The 16,012-nt window shown below is 43.1% G+C and overlaps 2 protein-coding genes across 6 annotated transcripts in view; one reads left to right on the top strand and one right to left on the bottom strand.

The window, feature by feature from the left end:
* LOC113213681 (furin-like protease 1) overlaps window positions 1–14,187 on the top strand; it is a 139,077-nt gene extending 124,890 nt beyond the window's left edge. For 2 of the 5 annotated variants that reach the window (XM_052264333.1, XM_052264337.1), the window contains exons 3-11: window positions 862–960; window positions 1,284–1,451; window positions 1,529–1,657; window positions 1,741–2,079; window positions 2,984–3,519; window positions 3,603–3,684; window positions 3,791–4,001; window positions 5,491–5,649; window positions 7,535–11,368. In XM_052264333.1, coding sequence (XP_052120293.1) covers window positions 862–960; window positions 1,284–1,451; window positions 1,529–1,657; window positions 1,741–2,079; window positions 2,984–3,519; window positions 3,603–3,684; window positions 3,791–4,001; window positions 5,491–5,649; window positions 7,535–8,085 — 2,274 coding nt within the window. In that variant the 3' untranslated portion in view covers window positions 8,086–11,368. Of the gene's footprint in view, window positions 1–861; window positions 961–1,283; window positions 1,452–1,528; window positions 1,658–1,740; window positions 2,080–2,983; window positions 3,520–3,602; window positions 3,685–3,790; window positions 4,002–5,490; window positions 5,650–6,283; window positions 6,484–7,534; window positions 11,369–12,871; window positions 13,060–13,190 lie in introns of those variants that run through there. The other 3 variants (XM_052264341.1, XM_052264344.1, XM_052264347.1) reach the window with 3 other exon arrangements.
* A 90-nt stretch (window positions 14,188–14,277) lies between these two features.
* LOC113213682 (probable tRNA N6-adenosine threonylcarbamoyltransferase) lies at window positions 14,278–16,002 on the bottom strand. The gene is made up of 7 exons (XM_026432812.2): window positions 15,985–16,002; window positions 15,624–15,845; window positions 15,320–15,541; window positions 15,011–15,230; window positions 14,760–14,938; window positions 14,445–14,676; window positions 14,278–14,355 (listed from the first exon to the last, which is right to left on the bottom strand). The coding sequence occupies exons 2-7, from the start codon at window positions 15,736–15,738 to the stop codon at window positions 14,313–14,315; spliced, it is 1,011 nt and encodes a 336-aa protein (XP_026288597.1). The 5' UTR covers window positions 15,739–15,845; window positions 15,985–16,002; the 3' UTR covers window positions 14,278–14,312.
* Window positions 16,003–16,012: the final 10 nt, after the last annotated feature.

The raw sequence follows: 16,012 nt of genomic DNA on the forward strand, positions 1-16,012 counted from the left end.
GAGAGAGAGAGAGAGAGAGAGAGAGAGAGAGAGAGAGAGAGAGAGAGGAGGCATGCCGCTGATGTAACGCGGTACAGGCACGTACCCCTGTGCGCGTGCATGTGTGCGTGCGTGTGTACGCCGTGCTCAATTACACGAGATTAATTGCGCAGTATCGTGTCTGTGCAAACCAAACGCGGCGCGGCGCGGCGGGGCGGGTCTGTTGGAGTGCATCGTGCGCCCCCTCCTATCAACCCATGCTGTGTACCGCCGCCACCGCCATCTGCCGACGAGTTTTAGTCGCGCGATACGACTCCGGGCGACTCGGCGTGACCGCGACAGTTCCTGCTGCTGCAGAGCACACGGAACGCCTCGGTGACACCACCCCGCCGCCGGGTGGTGGTGAGCTGGGGCGCCCGGCCGCAGGGCGCCTGCTGCTTGCGGCTGGGCCGGCCCGCACGACGGCGCGGTGCGGCGGGCGGCCTACCCCGACTGCGGCGGGCGCTAGCGGCCGGGCCGGGCCCGCGCCCCGGGGAGCGAGGAGGAGGCAGACCCGCCGCGGTAACCTCATTCATTAGCCGCGCCGTGACTCTCGCGTCCCGACCCTTGTTTTCCTTTTTATTACGATTGAGTTGTTGAGGCTTTCGCAGCCGGCTCATGTTAAATACATCGGAGGTAACGGTTTTCCTGAAAGGGTGTAAACTTTGGTAATGGCACCCTCCAACTTTCCCCTCGAACAGCTCCCCGCCCGCGAGAGGGGTTCGGTTGGTTGGAAGAAGCGCGTCACCCAGCCGAATCACGTAGTTTGCGCGCGAACGGCGGCGCCGGCGCGTTGGTGTTGCACTAATGACTAATGGACTGTGTTTCGCTCTGACTTTGCAGATCTTCGAGGGCGTGTTCCACTTCGAGCACAAGCGGGTGGCGAAGCGTTCCGTCGACCCCAGCCCGCACCATGACACCAGGCTGCTCAGCGAACCTAACGTGAGTACGCTGCTGCTGGTATTTATTATTCAGAGTTTATTGAATATTTCGTGGTATAGTAGCGTTCTGAAAGTCAAACCTCAGCACGTTTTAAGTGTGTTTTTGTTTTGTTATTGCGTAAAAAGAGGTAAAGAAATATTGAGGTTCAAGTTTTGGGTTACCTTGCCACTGCTGGGGGAAAAATATACTGTATTAAAATCTTCTGCTCTGTACCCTGAAATGCTTCTAATCTACTCCAGACTATCCTTACCGTCAGTTGAGGAATGTTTTCGTCATTTTGATTTTTACTCGCTAAGCCGTGCCGTGCTACTGTGACCCCCCAGGTTAAGCGGGCGCTGCAGCAGCGCATCAGGAGGCGCGTCAAGAGGGACTTCCTGGAGGAGCAGGGCTCCGGGCGCACGGAGCGCGCCGCCAGGGGCGGCCCGCGCTCGGAACGCTCCAAGACCCCCGTCATGTTCAACGACCCGCGGTGGCTGCAGATGTGGTACCTGGTGAGTGTCCACGCCCTCTCTCTGGAGAGTGCCACGTTCGAGGTGTGAGTGAGTGACACTTTGTTGTCGTGATGCAGAATCGAGGTGGGGGCCTGGACATGAACGTGCAGCCCGCGTGGGAGGAGGGCTACACCGGTCGCGGCGTCGTCGTCACGATCCTGGACGACGGCCTCGAGAAGGACCACCCCGACATCTCGAGGAACTACGTGAGTATGGCGGCGTTTGGCGTCGTCGCGCGGCCGTCGAGCGCCGCACTGATTCTTGAATTGGAAACTCTCTCGGTCCGCAGGATCCGCAGGCGAGCTACGACGTCAACAGCCATGACGACGACCCCATGCCCCGGTACGACATGCTGGACTCCAACCGGCACGGCACGCGCTGCGCGGGCGAGGTGGCCGCCACCGCCAACAACTCCATCTGCGCCGTGGGCGTGGCGTTTGGCGCCAGCGTCGGCGGCGTCCGCATGCTCGACGGCGACGTGACGGACGCCGTGGAGGCGCGCTCGCTCAGCCTCAACCCGCAGCACATCGACATCTACTCGGCGTCCTGGGGGCCGGACGACGATGGCAAGACTGTGGACGGGCCTGGCGAGCTCGCCACCAGGGCCTTCGTCGAAGGCATCTCCAGGGTGAGCGAGGTGTTTTAGGAGAGGGTTCGAGCCGGTCAGGGAAACGTCCGGGAAATTCATTCTGGGTCAGGGAAACATTCAAAGGGGGGCAAAATAATTGCGCGCTGCTGTGGATGTTATTACTTTTCTGAGCCAAAATAGCTCCAGTTGTCAGTATCTACTTGCTCCAATGCCTTTTTAAAATGTCAGGGAAAGTTGCGACTTTTCGTCTGGATTTCAGGAAAAAGTTGCGGAAAATAAAAATAGCTATCCGGCCCGGCCCCAGTTCGACCCTACACTGGAAATGCAAGTGTGTGAATGTCGCTCACCTGCAGGTGAGCGACATTCCATTCGTACACTTACGGGGGTAAAGGTGTGAATTTTTCCTAGGAAATTCACACGTTTACCACCCAAAGTGTATGAATAGAACGTCGCTCACCTGCAGGTGAGCGACATTCACACACTTGCATTTCCAGTGTAGCTCCTTTTTGTTCTTTTCTTTCTTTTGCACGCAGATTCGTATTTTATCTCAACGCACGTTAATGCTCAGAGTGCTTGCTCTTGCTGTGCTGACGGTTCGTGGAAACTTTCCCGCCCCTAAAGCGAATCCCCCCCATGGGCCGGACGCGAGCAGGAGGCGCGGGCACACCGAGCCGATAGACGGACGTGGCGGGACCAACTTTGGACACTGCAAAGCCATTTGGCGGGAGGGGTTGCCAGCAGGGGTTGCAAGAGCTGCAATTTAATAAGCGGCTTATCGCAAAGCTCTGCCGCTGATTACGCCGAGCCCACTGGACTCCACCGCTGGCCCGGGAGGTCGCACCCCCTCCGCCCTCCGCCCTCTGGTGTCCCGGTGCCCCTCCCCTCATCCACTCGCCACTGAAGCCGCGCCGAGCTCACACTGCCGTTCGTTCGTCTTTTGCAGGGTCGGGGCGGCAAGGGGTCCATCTTTGTGTGGGCGTCCGGCAACGGTGGCCGCGACATGGATAACTGCAACTGCGACGGCTACACCAACTCGATCTGGACGCTGTCCATCTCGAGCGCCACGGAGAACGGGCTGGTCCCCTGGTACTCGGAGGCGTGCAGCTCGACGCTGGCCACGACCTACAGCAGCGGCCAGACGGGCGAGAAGCAGGTGGTGACGATCGACCTGCACCACATGTGCACCAGCTCGCACACGGGCACCTCGGCGTCAGCGCCGCTGGCCGCCGGCATCTGCGCGCTCGCCCTCGAGGCCAACCGCGACCTGACGTGGCGCGACATGCAGCACATCGTGGTGCGCACGGCCAGGCCCGCCAACCTGCAGAGCAACGACTGGGCCGTCAACGGCGTCGGCAGGAACGTGAGCCACTCGTTCGGCTACGGCCTCATGGACGCGCACGCCATGGTGCAGCTCGCCCGCTCCTGGAAGTCGGTCCCCGACCAGCACCGCTGCGAGGTCTCCGCCCCGCACACCGACAAGTAAGATCCGCTGTGCGTATTCGGAAGACTTTCTTGGTGGGGTATGGGTCTCTAGACGCACCCGCGTGTTTCCTCCGTTTCAGGCTGATACCTTCCAAGAGCCAGGTCGTCCTACAGCTCCACGTGAAGGAGTGCGCCGGCGTCAACTTCCTGGAGCACGTCCAGGTGAGTGTCTTTGCGTGGTGCGCGCGCGCGCGCGCGCGAGCGCGAGCGTCGGGTGGCCCCGCCCTCGGCCCCGCTTTGCCTGACCTCCGCTCCGTCTCTGCTCCAGGCCAAGATCAGCCTCGCCTCCTCGCGCCGCGGCGACCTCCAGATCCACCTCACGTCGCCGGCCGGCACCAGGTCGACGCTGCTGGCGCGCCGGCCGCAGGACATGTCCCGCGGCGGTTTCACGGCCTGGCCCTTCATGTCGGTGCACACGTGGGGCGAGCAGCCCTTCGGCACCTGGCAGCTCGAGATCCACAACGAGGGCCGCTTCCTAGGTGAGGTCTCGCCCGGACCCGCCACGCCCGGCTGGTTTGTTTGGTCTACTAACGCTACCGTCTCAAAACTCGCGGCGGCCGTGGCCTCCGATTTTACGAGTTGCTATCGCATGATGTGTCCTTGTGTCCTTGCTCGTGCCTCTAACATGTTTCCTTCCCATCTCTCTCTCTCTCTCTCGCTCTCTCTAACACCTGCTGTCACACCTTGGCTCGGACTGGACTGGCATCTCAGGACGGGCGACTCTCGAGGAGTGGGCCCTCATTTTTTACGGCACGTCCAAACCCCCGACCAAAGACCAGGCGTACCCTCCCGACGTGTCGCTGACGGGCTCCCCACACCAGCGCTTCACGACCACCCCGGACGCCGTGACGCCCCCCAGGACCCCACCTCCGTCCCCCGCTGGTCGGAAGACCTCGCTCATGTCCCCTCCCTCTGGCGTCAACCTACCCCCGTTCCCCAGGAAGAACAAGAAACAGAGCAAAGGCCGGCCCACCTCCAGGCCGCCGTCTACGCCTTCGTCTTCGTCGTCGCCATTTCGCAATGCCACGCACAAGGTCACCCAGAAGAACCACCTCAGGATACTGACCACGACGCGCGAGCCCAAGGCGGACACCACCACTTCCATCCCCCGTTCATACAAGAAGTCCCAGGGCAAGGTTCCTCTTCGCAACAAGGCGTCAACAACGGCTGTGCCTGGGACCACTGTCGCGCCGCCGTCTTCCAAGTCGAAAAACGAACCCGATTCTAACTCCGCTTCGGTGTTTCAACCTTACGCCAAGGTCCACCTGTACCCCATGTTTCCCTTTCACGATGACTTGGGGTCGTCTCAGTCTGGCTACATCGGCCAGGCCCTTCCCCCTCCTCCTCCCCCTCCGCGCCCCGCGCCCCCAGTCCCCGCCCCGGGCCCAGTCCCCACCCCCGCACGTAACCCTCAGCGCGCCGAGAAGAGCGGCTCTAGGCAGCGGCATCAAGGGGAAGGCAAGAAATAATGATCTGAGCATGCTCCTTGTTTGACTTGTATTGATTCTTGTGTTTTTGTTTGATTTTGTTGTTGTTTTTTGTTGTAGCTTTTTTGATGCAGACTGCCATTTCTTTTATTGTAACTCTCTAGTTGCAGACTGTCATTCCTTTTTGTTGTTGTTGTTGTTGTTCTTGTTCTTGATCGTCGAACTGCACCTTGTTTTTTTTGTGTTTTTTTTACATATTAGTATTTTTTAAATCTTTTTTTCCACTTTCCTACAGTAATTTTTTAAAGTTTTAGTTTTTACTGTCCTGTGTTTTTATTTTTTTGTCTTTACTTCTATCTGCATGAGTATTGCTCTTAGAGTTCTTTTCTCTTTTAAAAACAATCTCTCTCTATCTTAATTTGTTTTCTTTGACACATCAATGACTGTCATTAGGTTTTGCATTTGCATACTGGCGTGCACTGTCACTAGACTTTTTTATCGTTACTACCGTGATGCCTCACGTACGTTTTTCCTTGTACAGGAACTCTCACTGAATGGAAGCTAATACTCTATGGGACGGAGACTGAGCCTGGCAACGATGGTGACAGAAAGTCTCCACCTTCCTCAAACACGAATGTGAACAACGGCAATCGCAAATATGGCGTCAACCGTCCCGTTAATCAATCTTCTCCAAATCAAGGTAAGTGCTCCAGTGCAGTTCCCACATTTCTACGCCTCATTACACGAAGGGGTACCGTTCCCATCATTTGTAGGCAGTTTTGATCGGACCATATTGACTCGACTTTCATAGGTTTCTTTTTAGTCTGGCTACCGTATACATAGATTGTAATTGCTAATTTTATCGGTTTACCACAAAAAATAGCTTAGCAGGGATATGTCTAAAGCAACTAAAATAGTCTCTAAAACATGAAGTAATTCATTAGATAAAAATCTCACTAAATTGCTGTACATATTCTTCTAGAAATCTTTCCAGCATGTTGCACCTTAAGTGTGGTCTGTAGTATTTGGCTGACTTAGCTCACTTAGCTTCATTGAACTCCAGTAGAAAAATCAATTTTTAATACAATTTACACTCACTTGTGTGATATCTCTTGTTGCAATGCAAAGTGTGTTACATCTTGACGTGGTTTTGTTTGTGTGGGGCTGTTTGATATGGTTATTATGCTTCTTATTACTCTTTGCTTCGTGTGGTCTTTTAAATATTACATTTGATGTGGATACTGGGGTTTGGGTTTTGTACATAGAGTGCTCTGGAATATTTCAGGCAAAATAGGGCTGGGTGAATTTATTTTTGTGTTTGCTTTGTTTTTCAGGTATTCTCCAGTTTTTGTTGAGAATTGCGAGGCCCTTTATTTGTTATAATTACAACTGCTAGTTGGTCGGCTTAGTTAGTTTTGTTGTATAGGTTCAATGTTGAGGGGCTTTTATTTCCAGTGGTGTCAAACCATGAAGTAATTGTAAAGGATTTGTGTTGCAGTATTATACAATGGCTTTAAAGTAGAACTAACACTGAGTTTGGTGTTTTCATTTTTTCTTTTGTGGAACCTTGCTGCTCATGTAAATGAGCCTCCTAATTTCTTCCCAAACTGACTATCCGTTGATATCATTCGACCTATTTTTCTCTTGATACCACTTTACTTTCTACATGTTTTCAACCAATACTGAAATGAAAGCAAGCAGCTTAACTTATAATAAAATTTGGAAGGGTCTGTGTAGTATGCACTGGTAACAATTGAGATAAAAACCAACAGTTAACTAAACAGGGTCTTTTTTAAGAGTTTCTCTGAAAAACACAGACCAGTCTCTGAAATACACAATTTCTTGTGGAGACTTCATCTATTCTTTATTACTGGACATGTGTACTTATACCACAGCAACTGTGGTACTTTACTACATTAGTAGTAAAACTATCTTCTGCATGAAATTTCCCATGTTGATTGTTTTAGTTTAAAAGGCTGTACATAAATGACTACTCCACTGCATGACTATTGACAAAAGCACATCTTCCCTAAATTCTATCAAAACTACATTAGTGTACTATGCTGCTGTAGCACTAATACTACTTCAAACATTACATCCTAAAGACATTGCATGTATTCTAAAACGGTCTTAGTTGCCAAGATTACATCAACAATAGAATAAATGGAGCCTATTCTCCAAGTAATGAAATAACATGGATTATGATGTGCATGTAGCTTCGCATGGTGAGTATTCAATTTTGTATTGCTTTGGGCTAACACTATTTATTAAGATTGTGTATGTGTATGATGGAATACAACATTAGTACCAGTGGGTCCTTTCCATTCTTTTGAAGTTTTTTGAAAGAATGCATTTTGATGTCCAGCAATACAACACAGATACTTTACCATTAATTATTAAATTTCATTTTAAAAATTTGCTAGCAGTTAAACACTTTATCTGTTGCATCAGAACCTTACAAATGAAACTTTGTGATATTGTCTTCCATGTAGATTTCTGGTTTTTCTAAAGCTTGTGGTTGTCAATGAGTTAATGTTGTAGAGTGCCTCTTACAGCAGTTTCTGTATTTAATGTGGCTTTCACAGATGAAAACGTCGTGGAGCCCGACATTGGGAGCCCGTGGAAGGAAGTCCATGTGGGTCACACTCATAATGAGGTTCGAGGCACGACTGAAGATGGCATCTCGAGTTCCGGATGTCTGTCACAGGACTCATCGCATCGTTATTGCCTAGGTTTGTGTTTACTTTTAGTTCTGTTGCTTCAGCTAGTGACAGCTCCACAGCTGCTTTATGGGAATAAAATTCATCAAGTATCAAGTTGTAAGAGCCAAAGACCCTTTTTTGATGAAACAGGTCCTAGAAAATTGTCAAGGCTTAAAAACTGTCCCTGTAAATCCAGGCCATGTTCTGTCTTTCAATCTGAATGCAGTTCAATTCCTGTAGTTTTGTCAGCTATTAGACATAAATCTTCATTAAGAAATGAATCCTCCTATGAGAGCTTTGTTATAGAAAATCATAATAGTTGTATTCAAACATCTTGTATGTCAAATAGACTTGTTTCTACTGGAAATAATTGTTTCAAAAGCAAATGGCATGGAAGGAATGTGTTTGAGAGTTCACAACTTAATTGTGTCTAATGATGCAAGAATTTGCTTCATTCCCAGTGGTCCAAACCGTTACTGTTACAATCTAGTTACTTAATTATATTTAATTGTTGAGAAAGAATCACCCATAGAGTTTGTTTAATAACTGAGTATTTATTTCTGTACCATATTTTATTTAAGTGATTTATTTTATTTTCATTATTTTAGAAATTTGATGTGTATGTTCTCTTACTTATGTGAATGATGGCCAAGGACCCAAAGTATCCTTTTTTAACTCATGAAATGAAAGTTTTCAGGCACTCGAGATGCATTCACTGAAGCTTTTAATTTACCTTTGTTGATATTGTGAATCTTATACTCAGTTACCACAAGATTCACTTAATATTCTTCCTTGATTATGTGAGACTTTGTCTTCCCAGCTTGATGAAGAGCTTTACTGAAGTCAAGTGATAGGTTGTTCTTTAAATGAAGTTCTGTTGTCCATAGTAAAGACTGATGTGTGATCAGAGTGGATATCTGGCCATGTTTGCACCGTGGCCATGATGTATGGATTTGTTTAAGCTAGCTCCAGTTGCATATCTCTGTAGGTCATTTCTTACGCTTTTCCTATTTTATTATGTATTATTTCAGTTCCTATTCCGGTAGTATTTATGATTGATTAAGATCAATCCTTATCAGATTTTAATCATTGTGGAGCTGTTTGTACTTAACATTCCACTAATGATTTACAATTGAAACCATGATTTGGTGCAAGAAAACAGAAAAAGACTGGTGTATACAGATTAGTTCAGTATTTGCACCAATATGCCTACTTGAAAAGTGTTTCTCTGGTAGGTAAAAGGACACACTTCAAAAAATTACATTTCTTTGAAAACACTCCAGTGAGTATGTGTTATAAGTCATTGAGGTAAAAGCATCCTGGGTAGGCTAACAACCAAAAGATTTATTTAAAAAGGGACCATCTCAGCAAACGAGGGGGTAAAATGTTTTCTAGGTTTTCTGGTTAGGTAAGTTTTACGTTCTGTCAAGGCACAACTAAGATTTTCCATGGCTGTACCCTGGATGTTTGGCCTCAAACCCCAAGCTGTACTCATTGTGGGTATCAAAACTATTTTATCAGGCTTTCAATAATTTCATCTAGTCCCACTAAATAATTAGTAGAACCATCAGAGTGACAATATTGATACAAGTCTCCCAATAGCAATGTATGTGACCCTTGAAATACTATTTATTTCAGTTGTTTTACTGAAAATGGGTCCTATTTCGAGAAAGATTCTGATAATATCATTAAGTTAGGAACACGTAATCATGCCTTCCTGATGAAGATTTGTGTGCTAGTAGTTATTTGCTTTGCCATAATTTCAATGTTTCATGATAGGCTAATATTATCGATAGAACTTTTGCTCATACCAAAGAACTGAGCTGTTTTGCCTGCTTTCCTTACAAATTTTAAATACATATTTTCTAAAGAGGTTGGACTGGCAACCTGGCCACTGAGATAAGTCATCTATTTCAGTGAAGAAAGAGGTGCTGTGATTATTGGATTTTATTAATTCTTCTTTTTTATTTTACATTCAAATAAGCAGATGCAATCTTTTAATGTTTTTACTTTGAATTCCTTTAAGATTTTTTCAAAAATTTCTTTTTAAACTTATTGTGATTTGGAACTGCAAGAGTTTGTAGGGATGCATGGTCAAATGCTGCTCAGCTGATAAGATATGTTTTATTTTTGTCTAGTTTACGTCCTTCAGTAATAGATTTTAAAAACCTGGTGCATTAGTCTTATCAAAATGTGTAGAACACTCACTTGTGACGATGTATATCATTCATGATCTGTTTGGTGTCAAAACCTCCTTTTTCTTAACTTAACTTATTTGTTTGTTTCTTAATATTTTGACAGTGATCTGTTTCACTATAGTTGTGTATTTTTAAGAAATTCTGGACTGTAAGTTTTTTGTAAGTCAAGACCCTTACTTGATACAGGGCCTTACATTTTCCTTGCTCAAACGGGATACAAAAAGTTACCTAACTATTAGGATTGTGTCAAACGTTTCGATCATCAGTAAATAATGTGATAAGCTAAGGCTCCTTAATGTAAGCTCTAGAGAGCTGAACTCTATAGACTCAATCTTTCAATCAACTCTGAAAATTTGTAGGTGCGCAGCAAACTTTATGTTGCCACTTCTTTTCTACATTTGCAAATGTTGGTTATTTTGAAGGGAAGTGTGTGTGAACTGTAACCTCAAAACCATGAAGTGACAGCACACCTTCTAAAAAAATATTTGTGTGTGTGAAACTTTCACCTTCTAATTTTGTTATGAAAAGAGTTGGTAGATGTTTCAGCATTGATATTGATTGTCGAAGAAACAGTGGCCTGTGCCTTCATTATTGAATTTAAAGCATATTCATAATTTTACATCAGTATTGAAAATTTTGGCATTTCCATTTTACCCCAGGCACTTAATAAAATAGATGTGGGTTGGTTCAGAAAAATATACTGTAATCTTTTACATCCCTCTAATGTATTTACTGAAGTTCAAAACAACAAAGTTCAACTTGCCAATTGCATAAACAACAATGTGATATCACTTATTAATAGAGTGCAATATGCATAATTTAAAAGTAATCTATTTCTTAAGTATTTCATTTCGTGCAAGTTGTTTTTGTGTTGAAACTAATGAAAGTCTTCAAAAGTTGTTATTTCTTAATTATAGTGTTTGGCAATTTTGATTTTTTAAAGTTGTTGTAAAGTTCACTTTTTAAAAAGTTATATTTTTATCATTTTGAAGACTTACATCAATTGTCAAGCATATTTCTTTTTTTTGTTAATCACTTTGCCCTTAGTCAAATATTTACATAATACAATGTGACTTATTTGACATTTGAATGAAGACAATTAACTTACAAGGGCACTTTTATTTTACCTATTTCAAAATGTTCACATTCTATTTTTATTTTTTTTGTGACATATCTTAAAATCAGTTGTTTTCTGTTTTTAAAAATTTGGCAAGCATGAGTGAAAATGGATTTTTTATCAATCTTCTGTCCAATTTACCTGGAAACAAATTTGTTTCTGGAGAAGGGATTCTGATCCAAACTACTAGTAGTAAACTATTTGTTTGAGTATAAAAGAAACTTTTCTTATTTTATTAAATTTCAAAGCAAATGTTTATCTACATGTGGGGGCAAATCTAGATTGACTCTTATTACTACATATCCAGAACATCGTTTCCTACTTAGCTATAGTTAGATCATTGTTTTCTTGTATGGATGAAGTATATAAACCAATAAATGGAATGTGTTTTGTTTGATCTGATGATAATGTCAATTTATTTATTCAAAGTGAAGGTTACTTATAATGTTTAAATATTTATAGAGAGCTGACTGGTCATGTACTAAAGACTAAACCTCCCACACACCCTACATTCTTCTTTGGCTAGTTTACATCTTCCCGGCATAAGGAAACCATAACATAACTAATCAATAATTATTGCGATCCGAAAAAAAAAGGTTAGTCTTATAGGACCAGCCAATTCCTACTGTAAAACTTTGATCGTGACAATGATAAATATTGTGTACTTCTGAGCACGTCACCTAAAATAGTTCATTGGTGAAAGTTATTATTGATTAGGAATAGCAGCAAACATGCGCTGATTCTAAAACTGTCAAGTCAAGGGAAATTTTCCCTTTAGAATTCAGTGTAATAGTACTGGGATAGTGTTACCTACCAATATTTCACTGTTTATACTTGAAGCACTTTTACAATTATTGTGGCACCATACAGTGGGAAGGTGCACTGGTATTTAGAAAAACCCACTAAATAAGTTAACAGGTGAAGGATGTGGTAATTTTCCCCTTTTCTTCTGAGGATATTCAAGTACCTGCCTGCTGTCTGCCTGCCTGCTACCACATTTGTGGTCGGTGTCATGGTGAGTCAGCTTTGACACTGTGCATTGAACTGCGCATGATGATTTGAACCGGTAGAACTTGTCTCAACTAGATCTGGTTGTATCTTAGGCTGCACATTTCTTGCTAGAAACTGATTTCTGCTTTTGTTCTCATGTATAATTTCATTGTATTTCTCTCTTGTTCATTAAGAATATACTTTCTTTGACTTATTCTAGTCAATCAGTTGTTAATTTCTTTCCTTTTTTTTGGCTTTGAATTACTGGTTTTAAGTAGCTGCATGACAGATTTTTTAAATAATCAAACCTGTTGGAAGATATACGGTACGTGTAAGGGAAAGTACACATAATTAAAAGGTGGAAACATATAGAAGATGAACCTTAACTGATTTGTCTCTCGTGTGTACTTATTTTATACCTACCCTGTAGATCCTTTTCTTTTCCTTCTGCTTTCATTTTGAGCGTTTTATTACTTTTTTGACTTTACATTTTGTTTGTTTGGGTGTGTGGTTTTATTGTTTTGTGTGATGTTAGTTTCAAATATTGGTGGTGGTGCTGCTGGTGGTGGTAGTAGTAATATCTATACTCTTTTTGCACTCTCATTTTGGCTTTCATTACTTTAAAACAAATAGAAAAATAGTTGTTAGTAGCTTTGCTGCTAATACCAATTAATTTTTAAAATATTTTGATCACTACTATATGAAACAGGCCTAAATCTGAAATCCAAATCAAATTTTACTATGTAGATATTATGTAGAAATCATGTAATCGATCATATTATTTTTCCAGTGTATTGGTTTATGTGCCACAACCAGTGTAGCAAAGTGAAGGCTTCAAGCGGGAATTCCCAAGGGAAATCCACTTTATTTGCTACCTAAATAACATTTTTTAAAAATTCTCATGCTGATTTTCAGAATGTGCTCCAAACTTGTGGCTATGGCAAGGCCAATGTGAAGAGAAGTGTCCAAACCGTACTTACTCCACTATTGACCCAGCATCTCACATTTCTGTGTGTTCATGGTGCCACTACTCCTGCAAGTACTGCGTAGGTCCCAATGACTACGAATGCTCTGCTTGCTTTGGCGATGCAACCCTTTACCAGGTAGGTATCTGTGATTGAGAGAGTTAACTTAGCTAATTCTATCTCTGGACAGTACAGTAGAGGGACAGTCCGAATGTTTTTGCGATACCACGAACTTTCACTTTATTTGACATTTACTCATTGTGTTTCAGATGAGTACTGCAGAGAAGTTTTGTTACCCAAAAGTGCTGCTTCCTGCCATGGATACTGCCGCATGGTATCAAAAGACTGTCATTGTTTTTTCTATTGTTGCAGTTTTACTGTTTGTTCTTATAGCTCTTTTTATTGTAAATGTATTTTATAATGGTAGAATTTCCAATCAATATAAAATTGTTAAAACATCTGAGGACAGTTGAAATGTGGCACATGTGCCTCACCTTGCAAACCATAATTTAAAAATTTATATTTGTCTTTATTTGACATGATATGTAAAAAATTGTATGTTTCAGTGGAGAAAAAGACTGAAAAGCATAATTCCAATTATGCAACGATTTGATGATACTAAATTTTGATACTTTGAATTCCATTTGAAATATAGGCTGTTTGTAGTTATCTTGTCTTGTCAGTTCTGTGATGAAAACCAATAAATGTGAATAATTCTTAGGGTCAAAGTGACAAGTCAGATATTGTACAAAGAGATATGTGTAATATTTTGTAGGTTGTTTTCTCTTTCTAAAAATATGACTGGAGAATCAAGTTTTATACAAAGTAAAAAGAAATGCAATGAGTCTTACTGTTCCAAAGGGTGGGTGAGTTTTGACAGATTTCTTTCATGGTTTCTAGATAAGTTCCTCAATGAAAACATTTTGGGTCCTCAGCCTCAGGGTCCTTTTTCCCTTGGGCCTTGAGGCACAGCATGCCTGAAAATTCCTTTGACATACTAGGTTGAAACGGGGAATCTATAAAAATATTTTGAACACCATGGTAAAACATGAGAAAAATACATTAAGGACTAAGTTTCCTAAACCGTTACCCCTAGGAAGCTGCCCATAGGACCTCTATTTTGGTCTTGGTGGGTCACTGTGATGCTAACTCACCTACCCATTAGTACAAAAAGACTCCAATGTTTTTGAATTTGTACTGTTTTTATATGTAGATTTGAAGAATATGAGTGATCTCTTGAGTGCAATAAAATTTCTGTGATAGTTACATGTCAGTTACAAGACTCGCATTCTGGTATGAGCAATATATCCAAATATTACCAGGTAATTTCGGACACTTATGAACAGATTAAGCAAATTCTCAGACCAAAAGCCTTTAATTTTTAAATAATGTTACTCTCCTCTCCAAGTGACTTCAACCTCATCAGTGCGATACCTGTAAGAAACAGAACAGCATTTTATAATTTTGAGACTAGTCATATCAGGGAACATTTTCTTTTCAGATTTTTTAAGTCCCAAACAAACCTTTGAGTACATGTAGTTTCCTCCCATAATGTTTTCCAACCATGCGAAAACATTTCTAGTCCAGCATGAGCAATCATAGCACCATTATCAATACAAAATCTATCATCTGTAGCAAATAGCTTGGCGTTGCGTTCTTTACACATAATACCCATCATTTCTTGAAGTCTTAAATTACAGCCAACTCCTCCTACAATTAGGACTTCAGAAGATTCACAGTGAGCCATAGCTCTCTCTAGTAAATGTCAAAAACTAAAATTAATGGTTGAAATAAAACACTCACAGTGAAATGGTTAGTATTGCTAATAATTGAATTACCTGTGGTTTCAACAAGCATGGCAAAAATAGTCTCTTGCAAGGAGAAGCACAGGTCCTCTGCAGTATACTCTCCCAAATCAAGCAGACTTTCAGCACGTTCTTCCATAAAAGATAAAATACCCGAAAATGAAACATCCATACCTTTGACTACATACGGCATTTTCAGTAATTTCTTCCCGCTATAATCATAAATTTAACATAAATACAGAACACAAGAAACTACTCCAGTTGATTTCTGGAATAATACATACTTTTTGGCCATTTGCTCAATATTGTAGCCTGGGCTAGGATCATTTGACAATTTAAGTACCCTTGCAAATCTGTCCAAACAATTTCCTACAGCTATGTCAATCGTTTCCCCAAAGATACGATACCTTCGCCGAGAATAGGCAATTACTTGTGTGTTGCCTCCACTTACATAGAGCACAGTGGGGTTGTCTGCCCCAGTGATTAGCCGCCCCATCTCAATGTCTAGAAAACAGGGGTTAAGGATGTTGACACAGAAACACTTTGCACAGAAATGTGGAATGTGGAAAGATCCCATAAAGAGAAAAGGATACGACCAATACAGTGATTAACTCCAATCACAGGCTTGTTCCACAGTTGAGCAACAGTCAAGGCAACAACTGATGTGGACACAAGGGGCGCTCCCATGCCTGGACCTTTGGTGTAGCACACAACATCGATATCTTGAGGTTTTACTTTTGCTTCATCCAACGCCTCCTGAAGAATTATAAGGGCTTTCTCACGATGGTGTTGAGCAGTTTCACGAGGAAGAAATCCTGTATGTTAAGAATGCAATAAACAAAACTTGGTAAACTGAAAGAAAAAAAACCCATTAAAAATACCAAGTAGTTTACAAACCTTCCCCTGGAGGTGTAATGTAAGTTCTTCGACAGTTTGACAGAACCTCTCCATCTTTCACTATACCAATACCAAGTTTGTTGGCACTGCCTTCAAAGCCAATGGCAATAACCATTTTGTACAGTTGTATATTTAGCTTGTATAAATTCAATTGTAATATATTATGCTGTACAGTGAATGTCACAACCCCGGTCGCGACAGTTATAGTGAAAGGAAAACTCACTGCAAGCAAGACACACGCAGGTTATGTTTATTGATGTCTTGGCCATCACATTTGAAAAAGGTGCAGTTCGCGGCGACGTACCCTGCATAGAGGCTAGAAATTGCCAAAATACGTAACAATGAATTTTTCGTCACATACCTAATACCAATATCAATCCAAGAACAAC

The sequence above is a fragment of the Frankliniella occidentalis genome, unplaced genomic scaffold, assembly GCF_000697945.3.
Source record: "Frankliniella occidentalis isolate FOCC.00 unplaced genomic scaffold, Focc_3.1 Scaffold2, whole genome shotgun sequence".
In the NCBI taxonomy this organism is placed as follows: domain Eukaryota; kingdom Metazoa; phylum Arthropoda; class Insecta; order Thysanoptera; family Thripidae; genus Frankliniella; species Frankliniella occidentalis.

Coding starts and splice junctions, on each gene's coding strand:
- LOC113213682 (XM_026432812.2), bottom strand. CDS start 15,738: ATGGTTATTGCCATTGGCTTTGAAGGCAGTGCCAACAAACTTGGTATT. Junction 14,939..15,010: donor ATTGAGCAAATGGCCAAAAA/GTATGTATTATT, acceptor TTATGATTATAG/CGGGAAGAAATTACTGAAAA. Junction 14,356..14,444: donor GAAACTACATGTACTCAAAG/GTTTGTTTGGGA, acceptor TGTTTCTTACAG/GTATCGCACTGATGAGGTTG.